This window comes from Chiloscyllium punctatum, chromosome 23 (assembly GCF_047496795.1).
Source record: "Chiloscyllium punctatum isolate Juve2018m chromosome 23, sChiPun1.3, whole genome shotgun sequence".
Taxonomy (NCBI): domain Eukaryota; kingdom Metazoa; phylum Chordata; class Chondrichthyes; order Orectolobiformes; family Hemiscylliidae; genus Chiloscyllium; species Chiloscyllium punctatum.
In genome coordinates this window covers 91,158,105-91,182,144 of record NC_092761.1, presented here as the reverse complement: position 1 = coordinate 91,182,144, position 24,040 = coordinate 91,158,105, and the positions used below count along the sequence as shown (strand labels likewise).

The 24,040-nt window shown below is 44.1% G+C and overlaps 1 protein-coding gene across 1 annotated transcript in view; it reads right to left on the bottom strand.

Annotated features, from left to right (window-relative positions):
• Positions 1–23,679, bottom strand: part of vps11 (VPS11 core subunit of CORVET and HOPS complexes) — a 39,123-nt gene extending 15,444 nt beyond the window's left edge. The window contains exons 1-7 of the mRNA XM_072593482.1: positions 23,501–23,679; positions 22,007–22,155; positions 13,439–13,577; positions 9,797–9,960; positions 9,173–9,417; positions 7,860–8,061; positions 1,119–1,270 (exon numbers count right to left, since the gene is read on the bottom strand). Coding sequence (XP_072449583.1) covers positions 1,119–1,270; positions 7,860–8,061; positions 9,173–9,417; positions 9,797–9,960; positions 13,439–13,577; positions 22,007–22,155; positions 23,501–23,657 — 1,208 coding nt within the window. The 5' untranslated portion in view covers positions 23,658–23,679. The remainder of the gene's footprint in view (positions 1–1,118; positions 1,271–7,859; positions 8,062–9,172; positions 9,418–9,796; positions 9,961–13,438; positions 13,578–22,006; positions 22,156–23,500) is intronic.
• Positions 23,680–24,040: the final 361 nt, after the last annotated feature.

The window sequence follows — 24,040 nt, the reverse complement described above, 5'->3', positions numbered from 1 at the left end:
CTATTATTCTTACAGATAAGAGATCTCCTTACAAATTTGTTTCTCAATTTCTCTCTGACTATTAGGGGGTCTATAATACAATCCCAATAAGGTGATCTTCTCTTTCTTACTTCTTAGTTCCACCCAAATAACTTCCCTGGATGTATTTCCGGGAATATCCTCCCTCAGTACAGCTGTAATGCTATCCCTTATCAAAAACACCACTCCCCCTCCTCTCTTGCCTCCTTTCTATCCTTCCTGTAGCATTTGTATCCTGGAACATTAAGCTGCCAGTCCTGCCTATCCCTGAGCCATGTTTCTGTAATTGCTATGATATCCCAGTCCCATGTTCCTAACCAGGCACTGAGTTCATCTGCCTTCCCTGTTAGGCCCCTTGCATTGAAATAAATGCAGTTTAACTTATCAGTCCTACCTGTTCTCTTGTTTTGTCCCTGTTTGACTCACTCCCTTTCCCAACTGTACCAGTCTCAGATTGATCTCTTTCCTCACTATTTCCCTGGGATATCCCCCACTTACTAGTTTAAATCCTCCCAAGTGGCTCTAGCAAATCTCCCTGCCAGTATATTAGTCCCCTTCCAATTCAGGTGCAATCTGTCCTTCTTGAACAGGTCACTTCTACCTCAGAAGAGATTCCAATGATCCAAAAATGTGAATACTTCTCCCATACATCAGCTCCTTAGACATGCATTCATCTCCTCTATCTTCGTATTCCTGCCCTGTACTGGCAGCAATCCAAATATTACTACTCTCGAGGACCTCCTTTTTAAATTTCTGCTTAACTTTCTATATTTCCCCTTCAGAATCTCATCCTTTCTCCTTCCTATGTCATTAGTTCCAATGTGGACAATGACCTCTTGCTGGCCCCTATCCCCCTTGAGAACATTCTGCACTCTCTCTCCGACACATCCTTGATCCTGGCACCAGGGAGCCACACACCATTCTGATTTTTCTCTGCTGGCCACAGAAATGTCTGTCTGTGCCTCGGACGAGAGAGTCCCCTAACACAATTGATCTCTTGGAACCAGACGTACCCCTCACTGCATTAGTGCCAGAAACTTAGTTGTTCTCTATTGTCACTCTCCCTCCACCCACTGTTTCCAATCTGGGTCTACACATACCGGATATATTGCTGTATGGCACCGTCATGATCACCTTTCACATACAGGTGGTCACCGTACTGTCGGAAGATATCTGCCAGTCCGTCGTTATCTAAATGGTGACTCTTCGCCAAATTGATGGCCATAACAAACAGGTTCTTTTTAAATAACATCTGGCAAATAGGAAAGACATCACATCAGCAAAATCTCATATTTATATAGCACCTTTTAACCTCTAAAGGAACACTTCACAGAACGGAATTTGACACTGAGCCGCAGCAAGTACAATTAGGACAGCGAGATTTGAGAAGATTTATAGCTCAGGTTGAGGTTCTGGATGTAGATTTGCTCGCTGAGCTAGAAGGTTCATTTTCAGACGTTTGGTCACTATACTATGTAACATCATCTGAGAGCCTCCGGTGAAGTATTGGTGTTAGTGATCCGCTTTCTATTTATTTGTTTAGGTTTCCTTGGGTTGGTGATGTCATTTCCTGTTCTTTTTCTCAGGTAAATGGGATCCAAGTCAATGAGTTTGTTGATAGAATTCCGGTTGGAATACCATGCTTCTAAGAATTCTCGTGCGTGTCTCTGTTTGGCTTGTCTGTGGATGGGTGCGTTGTCCCAGTTAAAGTGGTATCCTTCCTCATCTGTGTGCAAGGATACTAGTGATAGTGGGTCATGTCTTTTTGTGGCTAGTTGATGTTCATGCATCCTGATGGCTAGTTTTCTGCCTGTTTGTTCAATGTAGTGTTTGTTACACAGTACTTTGTAAATGACATTAGTTTTGCTTGTTGTCTGTATAGGCTCTTTCAAGTTCATTAGCTGCTGTTTTAGTGTGTTGGTGGTTTGTGGGCTACCATGATGCCAAAAGGTCTGAGTAGTCTGGCAGTCATTTCCGAGAGGTCTTTGATGTAGGGAGAGTAGCTAAGGTTTCTGGAAGCGTTTTGTCTGCTTGTTTGGGTTTGTTGCTGAGAAATCTGATATCAGGGTTCTTTGCAGAGGCAGTAGTGCAGAGACTCAAACAAACAGCTTTGCCAACCATCCAACCCAAACTTTGGGTCTGATACGTGGATGACACCTTTGTCATCACTAAACGAAAAAAATTATAGGAAACCTTCAAGACCATCAATGATACCCTCACTGGCATAAAGTTCACAAAAGAGGAGGAAAACAACAAACTGCCATTCCTAGATGTCACAGTAGAGTGAACAGCCAATGAGGAACTTTAAACCAGCATCAACACAAAAACAAGACATACGGACCAAATACTGAACTACAGAAGCAATCATCCCACACCCACAAATGAAGCTTCATTAGAACATTATTTCAATGAACCACCATGCACTGCAGCACAGAGGAACTATGCAGAGCAGAGGAAAATCACCTACAGTGTATTCAAAAAGGATGGGTACCCAATGAATATAGCCCACCGACTTCTGAGCAACAAACCCAAACAAGCAGACAAAAACACGTCCAGAAACCCTAACCACTCCTCCCTACATCAAAGACATCTCCGAAATGAATGCCAGACTATTCAGGCCTCTTGGCATCATGGTAGCCCACAAACCCAACAACACACTAGAACAGCAGCTAATGAACTTGAGACCCTATACAGACAACAAGCAAAATTAATGTCATTTACAAAATACCTTGCAAGAAGTGTAACAAACACTACCTTGAACAAACAGGCAGAAAACTAGCCACCAGAATACATGAACATCAACTAGTCACAAAATGACATGACCCTCTCTCACTAGTATCCTTGCAAACAGACGAGGAGGGACACCATTTCGACTGGGACAATACATCCTTCCGAGGACAAGCCAAACAGAGAAATGTACAAGAATTCCTAGAAACATGGCATTCCAATCGGAACTCTACCAACAAATTCATCGTGATAGACCCCATTTACCACCCTGTGAGAAAAGGAACAGGAAATGACATCACCACAAAATGACCACCAACCAAAGGAAACCTAAACACAATATAAAGTGGATCACTAACACCAACGCTTCGCTGGAGGCTCACTGATGATGTTACTTAGTATGGTGATGAAACATCTGAAAACAAACCTTCCAGCTCAACAAGCAAACTTACATCCAGAACAAATTTCAAGTAAGTAATAAGTTTGATTAGAAGCCACCTCTTTGAAAGGGTGCCTTGGAGGATGAGAGAGGTGACGAGGTAGTGAGGTTTAGGGAGGGAGTTACATTACCAACGACAGAACAACAAAAAGTGGAAAGACATGAGAAGCCCGAGGAGTTTATAAAATCATGAGGGGCATGGATAGGGTAAATACATAGGGTCTTTTCCCTGGGGTGGGGGAGTCCATAATTAGAGGGCTTAGGTTTAGAGTGAGGGGGGAAAAATTTAAAAGGGACCTAAGGGGCAAGTATTTCATGCAGAGGGTGGTGCATGTATGGAATGAGCTGCCAGAGGAAGTGGTGGGGGATGGTACAATTATAACATTTAAAAGGCATTTGGATGGATATAAGAATAGGAAGGGTTTAGAGGGTTATGGGCGAAATGCTGGCAAATGAGATTAGATTAGGTCAGGATATCTGGTTGGCGTGGGCGAGTTGGACCAAAGTGTCTGATTCCATGCTGTATATCTCTGAGTCGATCAGTGCTGGGATCTCGAGTGGATTATAGTGTCCACCATTCAGCTCTTGCAGCCTGTTTCACAGTTCAATACATACATGGCTGATCATCTACTTCAGCTTCACTTTCCCATTGAGTTCTGTATCACTGGATGTGAAGTTGATAAAACAGAACTTTTTTTTAATATGCAGAACTTCTAAATGTTGGTATTCAAACAGGCTATGGTGTAGTCATATGAGGAACACAGAGTGAGTATGCAGGTGCAGCGTACAATTAGAAAAACAAGCTTCATTTACTGGAAGCAGACTGAAGTACCATAATAAAGAACTGCTATAATTGCACAGGGTTTTGGTGAGACCACAACAGGAATACTGCATGCAGTTTTGATCTCTGTATTTAAGGAAGTATATAATTGCACTGGAGGCAGTACAGCAAAGGTTCACTTGATTGGATAAGGGAGCTAAACAAATTTTAGAACCCCTACAGTGTGGAAACAGGCCCTTTGGCCCAACAAGTCCATACCGACCCTTTGAAGAGTAACCATCCAGACCTATTCCCCTACCCTATATTTACCCCTGACCAATGCACCTAACCTGTGTATCCCTGAACTCTATGGGCAATTTAGCATGGCCAATTCACATAACCTGCACATCTTTGGATTGTGGGAGGAAACCAGAGTACTCAGAGAAAATCCATGCAGACACGGAGAGAATATGTAAACTACACACAGTCACCCAAGGCTGGAATCGAACCTGGGTCCCTGGCGCTGAGCCATCGTGCCATCCTAATTAGGTCTATGTTCTATGGATTTTGGAAGAATGAGAAATGATTTCATTGCAACATACAAGATTCTGAAGGGGCTCAACAGAGTGGATGGTAAGAGGTTGTTTCTGCTGATCGGAGAATCAGGAAGACAGGGATACAGTCTCAGGATAAGGGGTCAATCATTTACAAATAAAGAGAAATTTCTTCACTCAGGATTGTGAATCTTTGGAATTTCCTACTCCAGAGTTATGGATGATTCATCATGAATTTATTTAAGGCTGAGATTGACCGAATTTTGATCTCAGAGGGAAACAAGGGATATGGGAGAGGGTGGGAAAGTGGACTTAAAACCCAATATCGTACTGAATGATGTAACAAGCTCAAAGTGCTGAATGGGTGCTCTTTCCTGCTTCTTGTGATTTCCTGGAGTCCAATAATCTATTTATCTCTGTATAGAATCTGCTCAATGAGTGGACACCCAGTAGAGAGAAAATTCAGAAATCTGAAGTGCAAAGAGACTTGGGAGTTCTAGTCCAGGATTGTCTCAAGGCAAACTTGCAGGTTGAGTCAGTAGTTAGGAAGGCAAATGCAATTATGGCTTTTTTTTGAGAGAACTTGAATATAAAAGACCACATTTAAAGTATTGTGAGCAGTTTTGGGCCCTACATCTCAGGCAGGATGTATTGGCCTTGGAACGTGTTCAAAGGAGGTTCAGGAAAATGATCCCAGGAATGAAAAGCTTAACATGAGGAACGTTTGATGTCTCTGGACCTATACTCGATGGAGTTTAGAAGGATGAGGGGCATCTAGTTGGAACATGCAGAATACTGAATGGCCTGGACAGAGTGGGTGTGGGCAGATGTTTCCATTGGTATAAAAGTCTAAGGCTCTGCCCTCAGGTCCTAGAGTAAAGGGAAGACCTTTTCAAACAGAGGTAAGGAGAAACTTCTTCAGCCAGAGAGAGGGGAATCTGTGGAATTCACTGCCACAGAAGGCTGTGGACAATACCTCAGATGGAGATAGGTTCTTCAGTATCAAGGGGATTAAGGGTTACAGGGAGAAAGGGGTTGAGAAACTTATCCTAGCCATGATTGAATGGTAGAGCAAACTCGATGAGCTGAATGGCCTAATTTCTGCTCCTATGTCTTATGATCCACAGATATCTATAGTAGAGAATTTCAAACCTGACAGAGAAATGTCTCATTTGACTCTGCTCTTGTGGTACAGTGGTAGTGCCCCAACCCTTGGCCAGAAGCTCTAAGCTAAAGTCCAACTGTCCCAGATGTGGCACACCATGTCTGAACATGATGATTAAAAACATCTCCCAGACCTGCCTGTTAATCTGGTGTATCACATACAAGACATTGAAATCCTTCTTCCTATCAAAATAAATACTTATTCATTCATGGGAAATGGGCACTGCTAGCTCAGCCAGCATTTACTGCCTATCCCTAATTGCCCCAAGGGCAGTTAAGAGTCGACTACATCATGAGGCACATGTAGACCAGACCTGGTAACGATGGCAGATTTCCTTCTCTGATTTTATTTAAAATGTTGAATTCAAATTCCATCATCTTCCATGGTGAGATTTGAACCCATTAACTTGAGCTTCTGGATTACAGTCCAGTGACATTTTCCCCACTTATACTTCCATTTCCAGCCCACTCACTGAACCTGTACATAACATTTCACAGACTGTCTCTCCTCGCTTGTCTCATGAGCAAATCATTGTCTTACAAGCAAATCACGAGAAATAAAGACACTGACGAATCATCCGCACTGGATATTCCACAAGCTTCCAATTGGTGTGAAAATGCTGCAGGACCTGAGCTCCCTCTACTGCCACAAGGAAGTTACTGAATTACAACGTAACCATACAGACCACATGGGATTTACAAAGAGAACAAGTCAATCATCTGGCTTCAGCTGTCATTCTTATCCAGGACTTGTGATTTTTTCATCCTATTCAACATTCCACACCCAAAACTAATCGACTCTATTGCTTACCTACTCAATCAAATGCTTTTATTTTAACTTTGAAAAAAATCCTCAATCTTACAACAAAAATATGCATTTATGTCACAGTTTCTTTATGTTAAAGAATATACATATATAACCATTACTGAGCAGCAGGAGATTCTGGGTGAGCCCAAGCTGAATCCTTGCTCTGAGATTCAGGTTAAATTTTTCACCTTTGAAAGAAATCAAGTCACTTCCATCTAGTTTGGTGATTGTCACAGGAAGTTGCTGAAAAAAATGCATATTTCCATGAATATAGCTTCCATGGACACAGTGCAATGTTTTACTTTAGTGTAATGGGGGGAGTTTATGCAAGTTAATTAACAAGGACAGGGAGACAATGGCAGAGTGAGGATTGCACCAGTTCAGTAGTCTAGACGCTCAGGCTAAGGTGTTCCAGGGACATGGGTACAGCAAATGGTGAAATGTGAATTCAATAAAAAATGCAGATAAAAAAGCTAGTCTAATTGTGACGGTGTAACAACTGTCATTGTTCTTTCGGCTCGCTCATGTTTTTTTAGGAGAAGGAAATCTCCTGTCCTTCCCTTGTCTGACCTACATGTGCCCACAACAGGGTAGGGTACTCTTAACAACTAGTGCAACAATTGCCAACAACATCCACACTCTGCAAATGAATTTTAAAAAATTAACTGTGCAAACAGCAATGATTCAACATGTCTAGGACCTTTCAGAGATGAAAGAGAAACTGGACTTGAATTGTTTGGGAAGCCTTTTGAACCTTTTCATCTCAGTATCTAACTCCCTCTCCTCCCACTATGTCTGAATGAAAGATGGCACTTCTGACAGAGCAGTACCTGGTCAAATGCTATGCCCATCATCTGTCTAGATCAGAAAGTCAAATGCTGAAGTAGCCTCAGACCTCATAGGGTTATCATTATTTCTGGGATAGGATCTACTGCCGTTTACTTCTCATACCCAATTGCAAAAGGTGGTGGGAATAGGTTGGCATGTTTAAACCCTGGTAGCAGTTTGATACAAAATGGTACCTGGAGATATTACAGTCCCAGACAGTGTGAGGATAGCAGGTTTGCTCCCTGAAGGACTCTATGACAATCTGACAGCTTCATGGACATTACTACTGAGATAAGCTTCATCTGAATCACTGAAATCAGATTTTTGAAGAGTCAAAAGCCAATTTGCTTCAATGTTATGGCGAATTTGTTCTAGTTAATTCATAAGAACAGGGAGACAATGAAAGCAAAGCTCCCTATTCTCTTGATTATTCATCAAGCATCAGCCAGGAACCACCACAGGTGGGAGTGTGCTCCCTCTGACATGATTCACATTGAGTGAGCTCCAAAGGGCTGCTGGAGGCTCCAGTTCAAGCTGATTACTCTCTCATTGCCAGTTCAGTACCTCAAGTTTTGTCTGTGTGTCCTTCTCCTGCAGAACACTGATTTTACGATTATTGGTCAGCACATACAGTGAGCCCCACTCAGACAACACATCCACAATGTCATCGAAAGCTGCCGTGTATGCAATGAATTTGTTATCCAGGTCATAGATGGTGAGAATCTGCTTCTCTGACGACTGCTCATTACCTCCAACAAGATCAGTCCTGGGAAAAGAAGCACCAAATGAGACATTGTGGCTGCAACTCAGTGCTCAGCCCCTCAAGACAGCAAAATAATTCCAGCCCAAACCACAAGTTATTATCGCTCCAATCGGGAGAAGGCAGGCTTACACTTCAAACCCTGAGGTGCCACGGTGGGCTTTAAATCTACAAACACTTAAAATTAATTCTCAGGATGATAGTCATGCTAAGAATGACATTTATTGGCAATCACTATTTAAGATGAGAAATGAGCGTTCTAAACAGCTGGTCACTGGATGGCTGGTTTCATTTCAAAATCTCATCCATCACTGCAGTGACACCTGGACCCAGGAATGATGGATTCAAATCGTCCTCTCTGGTCCCAACCTCCATTCACCTCCTTCAGTCCCACCTCTCTGCACAGGTGCCCAATTGAGATCTGAAATTCACAATCACTCACATACTCGAGCTGCTTATGGTTGTGGAACATATTGAGACTCTAAGCCATATGGTCAATTTTGTAAATTCCAGCAATTTATTCTCCTCACAAGACAAGGTCTAACCCTGTACTGTACCTACCTCAGGAGCTTTACTCTCAGCTTACCAGTGCAGAGGTAGCTCTTCTTTCAGTTTAAAAGTGTAAATGGAGCTTCACTCTGTACCTAACCCCATTCTGTACCTGTCCTGGGAGCATCTGATGGAGACAGTGTCAAGTATACTTTACTTCCATCTTATAAGAGTTGAGGGAGCTTTACCGTGTATCTAAACTGTCCTGGCCTGGGAGTGTGATGGGGCATCATTTTCAGTTTAAAAGAGATGGGGCAGTTTTAACCTATATCTAACCTTGTCATGTTCCTATTCTGAAAGTGTTTGACCCAGGGGAAGTTTTACCCTGAATCTAAACCAAAGCTGTTCCTGTTCTGGGAATGTTTAATGGTGCAGTGCAGAGGCAGCTTTACTCCCAAGTGTGGGAGCTTAATCCTAAATCTGCTCCTACAGTGTTCTTATCTAATGTTGTCATCAACTCTCTAATTTGGTCTTTCTTAATAACTGATTAAATAAAGAAGTACGAGTGAGTGAATAATTAGTGACTGGTTACATCCCTCTCAGACAGGAACTGAAACTATTCTCATACTTGGAGGCTTTCTTCTCCTGCGAGACGATGAGGAGGTAGCCACGGTACCAGTGCACAATCTGCTTCTGGCCATCAAAAGCAAAGCAGGGCCCACGCTCGTCAGGCTGGTAAAGATACACACAGTCATCGCCGGCAACAATCAACTGGTTGTCCTGTGAGGGGTCACAGAGGGCTGAACAACGTAGGCTGCAGCCATGGTTATCCAGCTCCACCATAGGGAACTCCTTCAGAGAAACATTGTACGACTACAAAAGAGAGAGGATAACATAATACAAAGACAAAAGTTGGCATTTATACAATACTTTTACTCTGTGATGTCCCAAACTAGTGGTCAATCTCTGAAGTGTTTTAATGCAACAAATACAGCAGGCACAGTAAGAGCCCACAAGTAGCAATGTGATCACGATGGAATAACCTGGTTCAGCGAATGCTGATTTGCAGGAAATTGGGAACAAACCCCTGTGCCTCTTTAAATGATGTCATGAGACCTGACACACCAGGAACAGCAGGTAGGAACATCTTATCAAGAAAACAACTCCTGCGACATATCTCAATACTGACCCTCCAACAACGTGGTGTGCCCTTAATACTGACCCTCCAACAATGCAATGAAATCCAACTCACCTTGACATTCTCTGTTGTAACCACAAAGAGATGGGTTTGTTTCCCAGACTGTTGGAATCCAAGACCAGTGATGGGGTAGGTCCCCTCCGCTAGAACATCAGTCTTGCTGTGTCTGTCGCGAGTAATGTCTCCTTTCTTCAGGACAACACTCCCATCCGTGAAGCCTGCACAGAACAGTGTTGAGATCAGAGAGTCATAGAGACGTTCAGCACCCAAATAAATCCTTTGGTCCTAGAACATAGAAAAATACAGCACAGTACAGGCCCTTTGGCCCTCAATGTTGCGCCGATCCAAGCCCACCTAACCTACACTAGCCCACTATCCTCCATATGCCTACCCAATGCCCGTTTAAATGCCCATAAAGAGGGAGAGTCCACCACTGCTACTGGCAGGGCATTCCATGAACTCACGACTCGCTGAGTAAAGAATCTACCCCTAACATCTGTCCTATACCTACCACCCCTTAATTTAAAGCTATGCCCCCTCGTAATAGCTGACTCTATACGTGGAAAAAGGTTCTCATGGTCAACCCTATCTAAACCCTTAATCATCTTGTACACCTCTATCAAGTCACCCCTAAACCTTCTTTTCTCCAATGAAAACAGCCCCAAGTGCCTCAGCCTTTCCTCATACGATCTTCCTACCATACCAGGCAACATCCTGGTAAACCTCCTCTGCACCCGTTCCAGTGCCTCCACATCCTTCCTACAGTATGGCAACCAAAACTGCACACAATACTCCAGATGCGGCCGCACCACAGTCTTATACAACTGCAACATGACCTCAGGACTCCGGAACTCAATTCCTCTACCAATAAAAGCCAATACGCCATATGCCTTCTTCACAGCACTATTTACCTGGGTGGCAAATGTCCTACTCGTTCATGCTGACCAGATATCCTAAATTAATCTACTCCTATTTGCCAGCATTTGGCCCATATCCCTCCAAACCCTTCCTATTTATATACCCATCCACATGCCTTTTAATTGTTGTAATTGTACCAGTCTCCTCCACTTCCTCCTGCAGCTCATTCCATAAATGCACCACCTCTGCGTGAAAAAGTTGCACCTTAGGTCCCTTTTAAATCTTTCCCCTCTCATCCTTAACTTACTCTAGTCTTGGATTCCCCCATCCCAGTGAAAACTCCTTGTCTATTCACCCTATCCATGCCCCTCATGATTTTATAAACCTCTAGAACGTCATCCCTCAGCTACATGGAAAATAGCCCCATCCTGTTCCACCTCTCCCTATAACACAAACCTTCCAGCCCTGGAAACATTCTTGTAAATCTTTTCTGAACCCTTTCAAGTTTCACAACATCCATCAGAATCTTAACCTTTTCCCTTTCTATGTCATTGGTTCCAATGTGGACAATGACCCCTCTCCCCCGTGAGAACATTCTGCACCCTCTCTGAGACATCCTTGATCCTGGCACCAGGGAAGCAACACACCATTCTGAGTTTTCGCTGCTGGCCACAGAAACGTCTGTCTGTACCTCGGACTAGAGAATCCCCTAACACAGTTGATCTCTTGGAATCCGACGTACTCCTCGTTGCATTAGAGCCAGTCTCAATACCAAAAACTTGTCTGTTCGTGCTACGTTCCCCTGAGAATCCATCACCCCCTACATTTTCCAAAACAGCATACCTGTTTGAAATGAGTATAGCCACAAAAGACTCCTGCACCATTGCCTACCTCTCTTACCCTTCCTGGAGTTAACCCATCTATGTGACTGTATCTGAGACTTGCCCCCTTCCTATAACTGCCATCCATCACATACTGTTGCAAATTCCTCATTGCTTCTAACTGTGTCTCCAACAGATCCATTCAATCTGATAAGATTCGCAACCACAGCATTTATGACAGATATAATCTGCAGTAACCCTGAAACTCTCTTTAAACTCCCACATCTGACAAAAAGTACATATCACTCTACTAAAGGCCATTTTTGCTCCTTCACAATCTACAGACCCAGAACAAAGAAACCTTGGAGTGCAGGTTCATAGCTCCTTGAAAATGGAGTCGCAGGTAGATTAAGATGGTGAAGGTGGTGTTTGGTATGCTTTCTTCTATTGGTCAGAGTATTGAGTACAGGAGTTGGCAGGTCATGTTGTGGCTATTCAGGACATTGGTTAGGCTACTTTTGGAATATTGCATGCAATTCTGGTCTCCTTCCTATCGGAAAGATGTTGTGAAACTTGAAAGGGTTCAGAAAAGATTTACAAGGATGTTACCAGGGTTGGAGGATTTGAGCTACAGGGAGAGGCTGAACAGGCTGGGGCTGTTTTCCCTGAAGTGTCGGAGGCTGAAGGTTGACCTTATGGAGGTTTATAAAATTATGAGGGGCATGGATAGGGTAAATAGACAAAGTCTTTTCCCTGGGGTCAGGGAGTCCAGAACTAGAGGGCATAGGTTTAGGGCGAGAGGGGAAAGATATTAAAGAGACCTAAGGGGCAACTTTTTCACACAGAGGGTGGTATGTGTAAGGAATGAGCTGTCAGAGGATGTGGTGGAGGCTGGTACAATTGCAACATTTAAGAGGCATTTGGATGGGTATATGAATAGGAAGGGTTTGGAGGGATATGGGCCACGTGCTGGCAGGTGGGATTAGATTGGGTTGGGATATCTGGTCGGCATGGACGGGTTGGACCGAAGGGTCTGTTTCCATGCTATACATCTCTATCAGTCTATCCTTCTTAAATCAGGGAGCCCAGAACTGCATGTAGTATTCCAATACTGGCCTAAGCAATGTCCTGTACAGCTGCAACGTGACCTCCCAACTCCGATACACAATGCACTGTCCAATAAAAGGAAAGCATATCAAACACCTTCTTCACTATGCTATCCACCTGCAACTTCACTTCCAAAGGACTATGAACCTACACTCCAAGGTCTCTTTGTTCAGCAACTCTCCCAGGTCCTTATCATTAAGTGTTATAAGTCCTGCCTTGATTTGCCTTTCCAAAATGCAGCGCCTCACATTTACCTAAATTAAATTCCATCCGCCACTCCTCAACCCATTGGCCCATCTGATCATGATCCCGTTGTACTCTGACGTAACCTTCTTTGCTGTCCATTGCACTTCGATTTTGGTATCATCTGCAAACTTACTAACTATACCTCCTATGTTCACATCCAAATCATTTCTATAAATAATGAAACTTAGTGGACCCAGCACCGATCCTTTTGGCACTCCACTGGTCACAGGCCTCCAGTCTGAAAAGCAACCCTCCGGCACCATCCTCTATCTTCTACCTTTGAGCCAGTTCTGCATCCAAATGGAGTGTTCTCCCTGTATTCCAAGTGATCTAACCTTGCTAACTACTCTACCGTGAGGAACTGTATACAAGGGAAAGATAGATAAACACAGGAAAGTTATTAGGCTATGCCTATAGGGTGAGGTAAAGAAGAGGGAGAACCCTTGAACCCTTACAGAGATTTTGGGCTGAATGGTGTATTTTGTAAATTAGAGAAATCCTGAGTGCTTTAAAAAGAGTGCTGTCGTTTTTGAGGGATGGAGGGGGTGTGTGAGTGAATGAGGGAGGGAACAGTGTTTCATGATGAATGAAGTCTGTGAACAGATTCATGGCCTTGATCTCTGAAGATGCACAGACTAGCCAATCAGCTGTTGGTGCTTCGTACCGATTGCCATGTAGTTCAGGTTCTCGTGGACAGTGAGGCATGAGACTTCTGTGGGCTTGTTGCCAGGAATTGCGGAAAAGATTCGTGTGCAGAGAGGATTCCCACTGCTATCCCGCTTCTCCAGATTCCAGACCTTCACCTGGAATGTAAAAAAAAATTAAAGTCCACGAACTCCTAGTTTATTGCGAATCCAGTTCATTATTATTAATTTCAACTGACAAGACTGCAAATTTCTTGTACAAATCAAAGTGTTTTCATAGAAAACCAGCCATAAACACAAAACACCAGTTATTCTCCAGGAGCAGAGAAATGGTCAATATTTGACTTTGGAGGGTGAGCAGTGACTCACACAGGAAGCTGTCTCACTGCTGAATCAGAAGGATGTGGGTTAAAGAAATCTTTGGGCTTCAGCAAAATCCAGGTTGCAGTTCATGTACCGAGAGAGGGCCACACTATCAGGGATGTCATCTATCGGATGAAACATTTAATCCATGCCTGTCTGTTCTCTCAGGTGAGAGTAAAAGAACCTATGGCACTATTTTGACGATGATAATGGGGGTTTTCCTCAGGTGCAATCTTTATCCCTCAAGTAACATCACAAAATAATGATCATCTGGTCATTTTCATATTGTTTGGGAGAGCTTGACGTGCACTCATTGGCTGCTGTGACTCCCATTGGTGACTACATTTCATAATTTCATAATGATTACATTTCATAATCCTACTTTGTCAGATGAGACATGCCTGGAATGGCTGGAGGCTATGACAGGTACTATATAAATGCAGTCGTAAAACCATTTACTCAGGTTGAATCAGATTGGTCACAACTTGCATCATGAACACAGTCTTGAGCAGCTCTAACCCTCCCTCAACCCTGTTGCTGGAATGATCATCTATCCCTGGTTCAGTCTAAGCTCCTGTTTTTGAAAAACTTCATGTTTTTAAAAAATTCATTAATGGGATGAGAGTGGTGCTGGCTGGGCCAGTATTTACTACTCAACCCCAGTTGCTTGATGTGGTGGTGAGCTGCCTTCTTGAACTGTTGCAGTCCATGTGCTGTGGGTAGACCCACAATGACCTTAGACAGAATTACAGGACATTGACCCAGTGACACTGAAGGAACAGTAATATATATCCAAGTAGGATGGTGAGTGGCTTGCTGGGGAACTTGCAGGGGGTGGTGTTACCATGCATCTGCTGCCCCTGTCCTTCTCAATGGCAACGGCTTTGGAAGATGATGTCTGAGGATCTTTGGTGAATTTCTGCAGTGCATCATGCAGAGAGCACACACTGCTGCTACTGAGCGGTTTGGAGGGAGTGCATGTTTGTGGATATGGTACCAATCAAGTGGCTGCTTCATCCTGGATGGTGTCAAGGTTCCTAAGTGTTGTTTGAGCTGCACCCATCTAGGCAAGTGAGAGTATCTCATCACACTCCTGACTTGTGCCTTGTAGATGGGGAGTCAGGAGGCAAGTTATTCGCTGCAATATTTCTAGTCTCTGATCTGCTTTTGAAGCCACTGTGTTTATGTGTTGATTCTAGTCAGTCAATGCTAACCCCTAGTCCAGTTATATTGGAGGATTTAGCGACAGCAATGCCATTGAGCATCAATGGGTGATGGTTCGATTTCCTTTTGTTGGCAATGGTAATGTCTTATGTGCTTCTTGCCACAACAAACCAGGATATTGTCCAGATCTTGCTCCATATGGACAAATCACAAATAACAAAAACTGTGCAGTCATCAATGAATTTTTCTCACTTCTGACCTTATGTTGGAGAAAAGGTCATTAATGAAACAGCTGAAGATGATAGGGCCCAGGACATTACCCTGACGAACTCCTGCATAGATGTTCTGGAGCTGAGATGATTGACCTCCAGCAACCTCAACCATCTTGCTTTGTCCCAGGTATGATTCCAACCAATGGAGAGTTTGCCGATACCTATTGACTCCAATTTTTCGAGAACTCCTTGATGCTACATGCAGTCAAAAGTAGCAGTAATATCATGGACAGTCACTCTCACGTCATGTCTGGAATTCATGACTCTACTGCCTCATCCCTTCTGTTCCTTCCTTCCTTACTCAATTACTGAGTTACATTTCATATGTTAAAGCCTTTAAAGGACCTCATCCTTTCTGACCTCCAGTCCCTTCCAGCTCTACAGCCTCTCCTTGAACTTATTCTGATGAATACTTTTAATTCTGACCTCCTTCATGTCAGCAGTACTTTTACTTTCAGTCACTTTCGCACCACCCAATTACGTCTCTCTAAACTTCTTCACTTCCCTCTCAGTCTTTTAAAACCTTCCTTAAAACCCAGCATTTTGATCTAGCTTCTAACCACATCTACCATCTTTGACATATTGTTTTTTTAAAAAAAATCGGTGAGGCCGATGATTCGCACTTTAGGACATAGAGTCATAGAGATGTACAGCACAGAAACAGACCCTTTGGTCCAACTTGTCCAATCTGACCAGATATCCCAACCCAATCTAGTCCCACCTACCAGCACCTGGCCAATATCCCTCCAAACTGTTCCTACTCAAAAACCCATCCAGATGCCTTTTAAATGTTGCAATTGTAAAAGCCTCCACCACTTCCTCTGGCAGCTCATTCCATACACACACCACCCTCTGAGAGAAGATGTTGCCCCTTAGGTCTCTTTTATATCTTTACCCGCTCACCCTAAACCTATGCCCTCTAGTTCTGGATTCCCCCACCCCAGGGAAAAGAATTTAACCTATCCATGCCCCTGTATAAACCTCAAAAAGGTCACCCTCAGCCTCTGACACTCCAGGGAAAACAGCCCCAGCCTATTCAACCTCTCCCTATAGCTCAAACACTCCAACCCTGGCAACACCCTTGTAAATCTTTTGGGAACCCTTTCAAGTTTCACAACATTCCTTCTGATAGGAAGGAGACCGGAATTGCATGCAGTATTCCAACAGTAGCCTAACCAATGTTCTATACAGCCCCAACATGACCTCCCAATTCCTGTACTCAATACTATGACCAATAAAGGAAAGCATACAAAATGCCTTCTTCACTATCCTATCTACCTGCGATTCTTCTTTCAAGGAGCTATGAACCTGCACTCCAAGGTCTTTGTTCAGCAACACTCCCACGACCTTACCATTAAGTGTATAAGTCCTGCTGAGATTTGCTTTCCCAAAATGCAGCAATTCACATTTATCTAAATTAAACTCCATCTGCCACTTCTCAGCCCATTGGCCCATCTGATCAAGATCCTGTTGTATAAGAGGTAACCTTCCTCACTGTCCACTACACCTCCAATTTTGGTGTCATTTGCAAACTTACTAACTGTACCTCTTATGTTCATATCCAAATCATTTATGTAAATGACAAAAAGCCCAGCACCGATTTTTGTGGCTCTCCACTGGTCACAGGCCTCCAGTCTGAAAAAAAAAATCCTCCACCACCACCTTGTCTTCGATCTTTGAGCCAGTTCTGTAACCAATTGGCTAGTTCACCCTGTATGCCATGAGATCTAACCTTGCTAACCAGTCTCCCATGGGGCACTTTGCTGAACGCCTTACTGAAGACCATATGGATCATGTCCACTGCTCTGCCCTCATCAATCCTCTTTGTAACTTCTTCTAAAAATTCAAGTATGTGAGCCACGATTTCCCATGCACAAAGCCATGTTGACTAACCCTAATCAGTCCTTGCATTTCCAAATACATGAACATCCTGTCCCTCAGGATTCTCTCCAACAATTTGCCCACCACTGATGTCAGACTCACCAGTCTATAGTCCCTGGCTTGTCCTTACCACCTTCTTAAATAGTGGCGCCATGTTAGCCAGCCTCCAGTCTTCCAGCACCTCACCTGTGACTATCGATGACAAACATGTCTCAGCAAGGGACCCAGCAATCACTTCCCTAGCTTCCCACAGAGTTCTAGGATTCACCTGATCGGATCTTGGGGATTTATCCACTTATGTGTTTTAAGACATCCAGCATTTCCTCCTCTGTAATATGGTCATTTTTCAAGATGTCACCATCTATTTCCCCACATTCTATATCTTCCATTTCCTTTTCCACAGTATCTTCTATATTTGGGAAAATAAGCATTCAGACAGTAATGGACTGGAAGGATTTGCCAGGAGATTGTTTGGAACTGGAAAGCAGTGCCCAAAGATTTTGAGAAAGGTAGAAGATGGAGTTTTTTGATTTAATTGTTGGGCAAAAAGACCAGAAAAGCCCAATGGATAGATGTTGCCATCGCCTAGTAATAGCTTCTGGACTGAGGTGTTTTGTCAGTATGCCCCTAGAAACTGTGAGCAGCTGAAGTTTACAAGGATGCAATATTATGTCTGTAAGCATTAAAGCTTGAAGGTGAAAGCAGCACTCTCTAATGTCGCTTTCTGAAGTTGTTTGGGTGAATAAAAAATCCAATAAAGTTTCAAACCTCCCAACGGTTTGTCTTCCGAATCTAAAATCTGGTCTGAGATTTCTGTAACTGACAGCAATGTGAGGTAGCTAACAACAAACATCCAATCCTTTTAGCTTGAGTTCTTAATTAACAGGTTTTCCCCTATTCTTTCCTACAAATTGCTACAGAGCTGTGCTGTGTAGCTCTGTGACCTGACTGTGTACATGTATGTGTATAGATTTAGGATTAAGGGGAGATAACTAATTTGTATACTCAAAGATAAGCAGTCTGCTTGGTGTTTGGAAATAATAAATGTGCTATTTTTGAGTTTATTGAAAAGCCTCATGAAAGCCTTTTTGGTTCTAGTTAACACCAATTAAGTCATTTTTGGTGACATTCTTGATGCCAATAAGACAGTTACATTTTGTACACCCATGGAAACAGTGACTCTTTACATCCAGGTGCAGTCCTCCCATCAGCGTCATAACTACATGAAAGGTGTTATGTAAATACAACTTGTTGCTGGATTAACCAGTATACCAACACCACACTTCGCAGTTTTCAGAGTCACAGAATTATCATGGGGCAGATGTAGGTCATTGGGCCGAGCATTCCTGCACCATCAGTTTTAACGTATAGATTTACTCTGAACACAGATATCAGGGATCGAGAGAACACATGTAGGCAGACCATGGTGATGGGCAGGACAGGTAGGGTTACAATAGTTGGTGATTTGAACTACCCAGAGAAGACTGGGAAAAAGATAGAGTGTAGTGCCCATAAGGGGAGAAATTCCTGCAAGGTGTGGAGAATTTTTTGGAACAGTACATTTTCATTCCTAACAGTGAGGAAGCTAAGGCAGGCCAAGTGGAGATCAGAGCAGGGGAAGCATTTGAGAAATACTGATTATAACAAGTTTAAATGTTAAGTTTGAAAGAGGAAAAAAATCAATCAAGGATTAAGATCCCAGACAGAAAAAGATTTTAGGGGTATAAAAGTTGATCTGGAACAGGTTAATTAGAAATGCATTTTGGTGGATAAAAGAGGGTGAAAACTGGGAGAATTTCAAAACAGAGGTAAATAGGGTGCAAGCTAGGTACACAACCAGGAGAAATAAACACAGGGTTCCCAAAGCTAGAGTACTCTGGATGACTAAGGATATTGATGAGAAAAATGAGGAAATAAACTGAAGCACATGATGCATACTGGAATAATAATAGCAATACAAATCAGGAAGAGTACCTCATGTGTAGGAGAGAGGCTAAGGCTGGAATTAGGAAAACTAAGGAGAAACATGAGGAAAGGATGGTAGGTGTTATGAAGGTATAAAGGGTACTGTACCTTTAAGAGTGTCAAAGGACTTAGCAAGCACACAGAGTGTTGGAGAATTTACAGTGTAACATTTGATACAGCAGCTAGCAGCACCTAGGTTGCTATGAGACAAAGAGCAAATTCAAATTTGGCCAATTAATTTAAATTATGCATCGAGGGTGTGGTGTTGGAAAAGCACAGCAGCTCGGACAGCATCCAAGGAGCAGGAGAGTTGACATTTCGGGTATAACCCATTCATCATCTGCCCAGATACTAAACTCCAATCAAGTTTGAATTTGGTATTTTGATAATATTAAAAACCGATGAAACAATCCGATGCTTTAGGGTATAAATATTAAATACATTGAACAGTTGGAGGAGAACTGCCAAAAGACCAACAGATGTAGGCGGCTGAGAGGTACCTGTCTGGAGAAGGAGTTTGCACTGGAAAAAGGATCTACACCAACCTGGAGAGCAAATCTACAGAGGAAGATACCAAGAGAAGATTCGGCAGCTGGCTGGTTTTGAAATTTAAATTTTTCTGTAATCCTTAATCAGGGGTTTTATCAGACCAGTATTATAGAGGGGAACGTAAAAGAAAAGTTTAGATAAGTGAGTTGTAAATAGTTGTTAGTTAATTATTTTCTGTTAGACTTTAAAAAATTAAAGTTGTTAATTTTTACTTTAAATAATAACTTTTGGGATCGTTCTTTGCCTCTCAAATTTTAATAAATTACAGCACAGGGTGAATTTTTTCTGTGTTGCTAGTTTAAATTAGCAGAGAGGTTGACCCCGGGTTGTAAGAGTACACTGTGCTAAAACAACTCGTAATATGTTTTTTAAACGTATTAATAGCAAAAGATTAGTGAATGATAGAGCGAGCCCCAAAAGGCACAAGCAGGGTAAGCCGCTCACTGGAGCAAAGGTATGGTAGAGGTACAAAATGAATAATTTTTTTGTCTTTACCAAATTAGAAAATTGTGACAAGGACTGAATTGAAAATGCAGATGTTTAACAACTGAACAGTCTAGTGTTAGAGGTGTCAAAAAGGCTGGCAGCACTCCAGGTAGAGAAGTTGTCAGGCCCAAATGGGATGCATGCTGGAATGCTGAGAGACTGGGAGCAAATTGTGGCGCCATTGACAGAAATCTTCTATGCTTCTCTGAATGCAGAATGAAAGTCCTGGGACAGGGGCAGCTGGAAATGTTGACACCATTGTTTAAGAAAGGGGCAAATAATAACCCAGGAAATTACAGAGCTATCAACTTGCTGTCAGTAGCGGGGAAAGCTGATAGAGGCCATAATACAGGATAAGGTATTTATACACAGATAGGTGCAAGTTAATACTCTCAGAAATCAACATGATTTTGTCAAGGCAAGTCATGTATGACAAATTTAATTAGGTCTTTTGATTAGGTGTCACAAGCTGTGAATGACAATAGTACTGTGGATGTTGCATATTTGGTCTTTCAGAAAACATTTGATGGCAGATTGATTAATAAATTACAAACGTTTGAAATTGCTGGGTCCTTAGTAGCATGGATTAGAAGCTGGTTAAAGGATAGGAAGCAGAGGGTATTTCTCAGACTGGAGACTAGTTGAAAGTGGTGTTCCCCAGGTATCAGTGTTGGGATCCTTGCTTTTTCTGATTTACATAAATCTTTCTGAGCTGGGTACTGAGGGCAAAACCTTGAAATTTACAGATGATACTAGTCTCGGGTGAATTGTGAAGATGATATTGATCGGCTTCAGAGGGTCTTTGACAAATTGACCAAATACCTGGCAGATGAATTTCAATGCATTTTGGTAGAAGAAACATGGAGACACTACACAGGCTGAACAGTACAACTTGGAGAGGAATAGAGGAGCGAAGGAACTTCAGAGCTCGACTGCATAACTCTCCGATGGTGGCCAGGCAAGTTGAAACAGTTGTTAAGGTGCCTCATAGGATCAATAGGTTTATACTCAATGCCTTTATTTATAAAAACAAGGAAGTGATGCTACAGGTCTACAAATCAATGGTAAGACCATATTTGGGTACTGTATTCAATTTCAGTTATGGGCATCTTATTTAAAGAATTTGTTAAATCTTTTCGAAAGAGTGCAAAGGAGTGTTACTAGAATGATACCAGTAATTGGGTATTTTAGTTAAAAGATGAGACAATGGGCTTATTCTTATTGAAGCAGAGAACATTAAGAGGTGATCTTCTTGAGATATCCAAAATTATGAACAACTTTGACAGGATAAAGGATTCCATGAGCTGGCAAGTCAGTAGTCACAAGGGTCACAATTTGAAGATTGTCAGCAAGAGACCTAGGAGTACGATGAGGAGAAACGTCTTTATTCACAGTTATTAGCAATTCAAATGCACTGGGAGAGTGATGGAAACAGAGTCCATACAAGGTTCCAAAAGAAAGCTGAATGTATAGTTGAAAGTGATGAACTTAGAGGGTTACAGAGATAGTGGTGGAGAATGTGACTACCTAGGTAGCTCTACTAATCAGTAGAATAGCTCCCCTCCATACTGTAGATTCTATAAGTGACACCACCCCCAATGGTTCAGGTCTGTGCCCTGATCAGGCGCTGAGGGGAAGCTGGGAAAGAGTGCTTATGGATCCAGTACCAAGGATACAGGGTCCAATGAAAAGTTCATAGAAAAACTGGACTGGGGCAGGTGAAAGGAAAGGAATAATGTTAATATATATTAAGCTTAGCTCTCAAGTGAGCAAATGAACTTGATTGCTTTAGCTTCTCTTTGCTTGATATGCATTTTCAAACTGTCAGGGATGTGTTGATAATCTCGCATATGGACTGTGGGAATCCAATCTCAGCCTTATCAGCCAATTAACAAAGTTATCACTCACCAGAGGATTAATGCCGAGCTCATCCTCGCCCACGGAGACCAGAATACTGTGCTGCTTGAGCTGGTAGAGGTGTGTAACTCGCAGCTTGTATGCTTGGAAGGAGGTGGGTTGTAATGTTCGTGGCACAAACCAGATATTCCCCTCAATATGTGCTATGTGGTTAAGGAATTCCTTCATTACAAATCCAACGAACCCAATTTCGAGAGGTGGAGAAAGTATCACAACATGAATCAGGACCAGGACACTTTCTTGATCACTGTCAGAAAGTTGAGAAGATTCACTGGCAACTGTTCCTCTAAAACTGAACCACCAGCACAGAGACTGCAGCAGCTTCAGATCCCTCCTGCTCTCAGTCCAAACAGCAGCAAGACCAGAGCTGCTGCAGAAATTGATCCAGCCGAGGACAGGGAGTGGAAGCCTCAGAAGAAACTCAGAGAATCCCTAAAGTGTGGAAACAGGCCCAACAAGTCCATACCTACCCTGTGGGCAGTAATCCGCCCAAACCAATTCCCCAACCCTATTATCCTACATTTCCCTCTGACTAATGCACCTAACACTATGGACAATTTAGCATGGCCAATTCACCTGACCTGCACATCTTTGGATTGTGGGAGAAAACCAGAACACCCAGAGGAAACCCATACAGACACAGGGAGAACGTGCAAACTCCACACAGACAGTGGCCCGAGGCTGGAATCGAACCTGGGACCCTGGTGCTGACAGGCAGCAGTGCTAACCACTGAGCCACCCTAGACCAAGCACATTCCTGTAGCCGAGCCTGGGGTTGCAGCCCCAGTCCCAGAGGCCTACACCAGAGACACACGGGGTGAGGAGGGGGAGCGGCCTGAAGCCTGGGGGTTACGGTGGACGGGAAGGGGAGTCTGAAGCCCAGGTGGAGGAGAGGCCGAGGGGGGAAAGAGAGGGTCCGTGGTCCTTGAGGGTGAGGGAGAGGTGAGTCCGAGGCACCGACGGGTATCCAAGGCCCATGGGGAGGGGGCGGGTGTCCGAGGCCCGGGGGGGGGAGGGGGCGGGTGTCCGAGGCCCCGGGGGGGTGGGGGCGGGGTCCAGGCCCCGGGGGGGTGGAGGAGTCCGAGGCCCCAGGGGGATGGGGGTGGGGGAGGTGTCCAGGCCCCGGGGGGGGGGGGGGAGGAGTCAGAGGCCCCGGGGGGATGGGGGTGGGGGAGGTGTCCAGGCCCCGGGGGGGGGGGAGGAGTCAGAGGCCCCGGGGGGATGGGGGTGGGGGAGGTGTCCAGGCCCCGGGGGGGTGGAGGAGTCCGAGGCCCCGGGGGGGGGGGGGGGGTGGAGGAGTCCGAGGCCCCAGGGGGATGGGGGTGGGGGAGGTGTCCAGGCCCCGGGGGGGGGGGGGAGGAGTCAGAGGCCCCGGGGGGATGGGGGTGGGGGAGGTGTCCAGGCCCCGGGGGGGGGGGGGGTGGAGGAGTCCAGGCCCCAGGCCGCCGCGCCGCCCCCTCCTCCCCGGGCTCAGGTGAAGGATATCCCCCAGTACCAGGCTGCCCCTGCCGCTGGTGCAGACACTGATGGCCGAGTCTCCGGGGCAGCGGAACTCGGTGGCGGCCGCCGCCGCCTCCCCCCGATCCAGCAGCGGCTCCTTGTCGAAGAAAACGAACCGTCTCCATTGCAGGAAGGCAGCCATCTTACTGTCACGTGATGGTGGGGTCATGTGACTCTCCTTAAAGGGGCATCGCTCATCACGTGGTCACTGGTTGGCCAGGACCAGGCCATTCGGCCCTTTGAAGCCTACTTCGCCATTCTGTGCTGTCACTGGCTGGACTCCACCATCCCGTCACCCCCCTCCCCCCCAACAACATTAATCTAACTCCATGGTCAGTTGGTAAATTGGACATAACATTGTCTTGGTCAAATAATAGAGGGAGGACTGTTTCTCTGATTTGGGCTGGGACCCCTTGTTTACAACCTCTATAAACTATTTAGATGAAAATGTCAGTATCTGATTAGTAAATTTACAGACTACACAAAACTTGGTGAGGTTGTGGATGATCAACGGTTACAACAGGA